This window comes from Stegastes partitus, unplaced genomic scaffold (assembly GCF_000690725.1).
Source record: "Stegastes partitus isolate 25-593 unplaced genomic scaffold, Stegastes_partitus-1.0.2 Scaffold417, whole genome shotgun sequence".
NCBI classification, from domain to species: Eukaryota; Metazoa; Chordata; class Actinopteri; family Pomacentridae; genus Stegastes; species Stegastes partitus.
Genome location: NW_007578148.1, coordinates 266,892 through 269,229, shown reverse-complemented (window position 1 = coordinate 269,229; position 2,338 = coordinate 266,892). Strand labels below are relative to the sequence as shown.

Genomic DNA, 2,338 nt, shown 5'->3' with positions numbered 1-2,338 from the left:
CAGTTACCATGGAGATCTAGCAAGTAAAAAGAGAACCACCTTCATGTCACTGAAAACTCTGACTTTAGGCTCCACATACCTGCTGACCCGCTGGTCTGACTTCGTAGCGCGCCCCTTTGGTTGATTCCAGTTTCAATAACGAAAATAAAAACAACCTGCTCGTGGTTCACTTTTAGACCGTTTAATATAAAACTGGCACTTTACTGGTTGCTTTAGGAAACCGTGAAGTGATGAAAGCAGATCTTTGGCGAATGAATACTGTCGTTTCTGTGCAGAATCGATCACCTGCGATTGCTGCTAGATGCATATTAGTTAGCTTTCTGTCTGATTTGATCCTAAACTAAGGTTTCCTTCAGTCTGTACAGGAGTTCACAGAAACTGATTTATGAAAATGTTCTCCGACAAATATGTAGAGTTCATGTACTCGAACTACAGATCGTCTGCAGTTTATTTGATCTGTCAACCACATGTAGAATAAACCTTCAAATTAATATCTATATATGTATATATATAAAATTAAAATCCCTGTAAATCAGCTAAAATGACACGTTTGTGTGAAACCATTATTTAAACCAATCAGGTGAGAGCAGGTGTTTCCCATCATGACGCATCTCAAATGTGTTTTATAGGAACTCGGCTGTACTTCAGGTTTATTCAGTGAACAGACGGTGACGTTTCACATCCAGATGATGGATCATAAACTGCAGACAGCGCATCATAACTGTCGTCTGTTGTAGATTAACATCGGACTGATTTAATTCTTGAAATATTTAGGAACTTAATCGGTTCTGTTGAGGGATGTGAGAATTATTAAAATAACATCAGTGCAGATGTTTCAGCCCCTACAATCAAATGATCTTCTATATTCTTTGTACTGTTTAATGATGTTTTTGGCCAAATTACTAAACCAATTCATGGTGTTAACAACAACAGACTATGACTTACTGTCTGCAGTTTATGATCCGTCATCTGGATGTAAAACATAAAAACCCCAAATCAGACTAAATAAATCTAAATTATAACCAAGTTTCTATAAATACTAGATTACTAGCAAAAGTACAAAATCTATGAGACAGATCTGCTCGTTTGCTGGAGAATTCAGGTAAAACTGAGGTTAAAATATGAGGTAAAAAAAGCACTAATCACATTTTAATAAGCTGCCCCGTCATAATTAATATCACTCTGATTAATCGGTGTGTTTCTGTGACGTCCTGGTCAGACTGCAGAGGAACAGTTCATCCTAAAGGTGACGTCTGAGCCTGTCAGTTGCTGAATCTGTAGTTTGATGCAGACAGAAGACACGTTTTTCTGTAAATACACTCGTTTTCTGTCGCGTCCTCGGTATAAAATACATTTAATTACATATAAACAGCGATGTGAGAAAGCGTAACGCCAGCTCCATCCGGTGAATAAAGTCTGTTCAGGTCAGTCGTCCTCCTCGTCCTCGGAGGAAGAGCGCATCACGCCGGCGCTGTCGTCACGGTAACAGCGGGCCTGCAGGCGGAGCTGCTCCAGAGCTTCCTGGTAGTCGGCGAGTTCGGGGCCCTGAGAGAGGAAGCTGGGCGCCACTCGGCGGATGTCGAAGGCCACGGCGCCGCGGTGAAGCTCCGACAGCCAGGAGCCAAGGGCCGGGCCCGACTGGAGCGATGTCAGGACGGGCACCGAGGAGACAGGGGGAACCGGACCTGCACAGGAACCGGGTTTAAACAATTAGAAACAACAACTACGTGACTGAAGGGCTTCCCAGTAGAACAATAATAATAATTAGTGTTAGAAATTAACTTAACAAGAGTAAATATTGAAGTTAAGACTCTATAGGGTTATTTAAGGTGTGAGTTTATCTCAATAATTTAAACATTAGACAATAAAACCCAACAAAAATGACATAAGATCTACTTTACATGCCTACAACACGTAACAAGGCTCAGACCCTGCAGCGTTATTAATTAGAGTTATTCCATCTAAAGTCATCCCTGTTTCTGCTCAACCATCTCTGATTGGCCTGAAGATTTTATAGCATCAAATATGGATGTCTATGAAGATATTTGTGAGATTTTGGGTTAATATATTAAATATTTTTAGAGATATAAAGCAAATAAAAATGTTCCCGTTGACCCACTTTCAGCAGGTTTCTCACATTGAAACGTGAGCCTGTTTAAACAACAACATCTGAGGAACTATTAAAGATAAAAACCAAACTGTTTTACTGTGTTTTCTCATCATGTCATTAATTCAGAATCTGTACTATTGGACAAGTGGATCAGATTTTCTCTGATTCTGAGTGAGTTGAAATAAAGCTGCTGTCATGAAAAGTTCCATCAATGAGCAAATTAACAAA

General features: G+C 39.9%; 1 protein-coding gene across 1 annotated transcript in view; it reads right to left on the bottom strand.

Moving 5' to 3' along the window:
* Positions 1-1,337: 1,337 nt before the first annotated feature.
* msto1 (misato mitochondrial distribution and morphology regulator 1) overlaps positions 1,338-2,338 on the bottom strand; it is a 12,583-nt gene continuing 11,582 nt past the window's right edge. Inside the window, exon 14 of the mRNA XM_008285794.1 lies at positions 1,338-1,685. Coding sequence (XP_008284016.1) covers positions 1,426-1,685 — 260 coding nt within the window. The 3' untranslated portion in view covers positions 1,338-1,425. The remainder of the gene's footprint in view (positions 1,686-2,338) is intronic.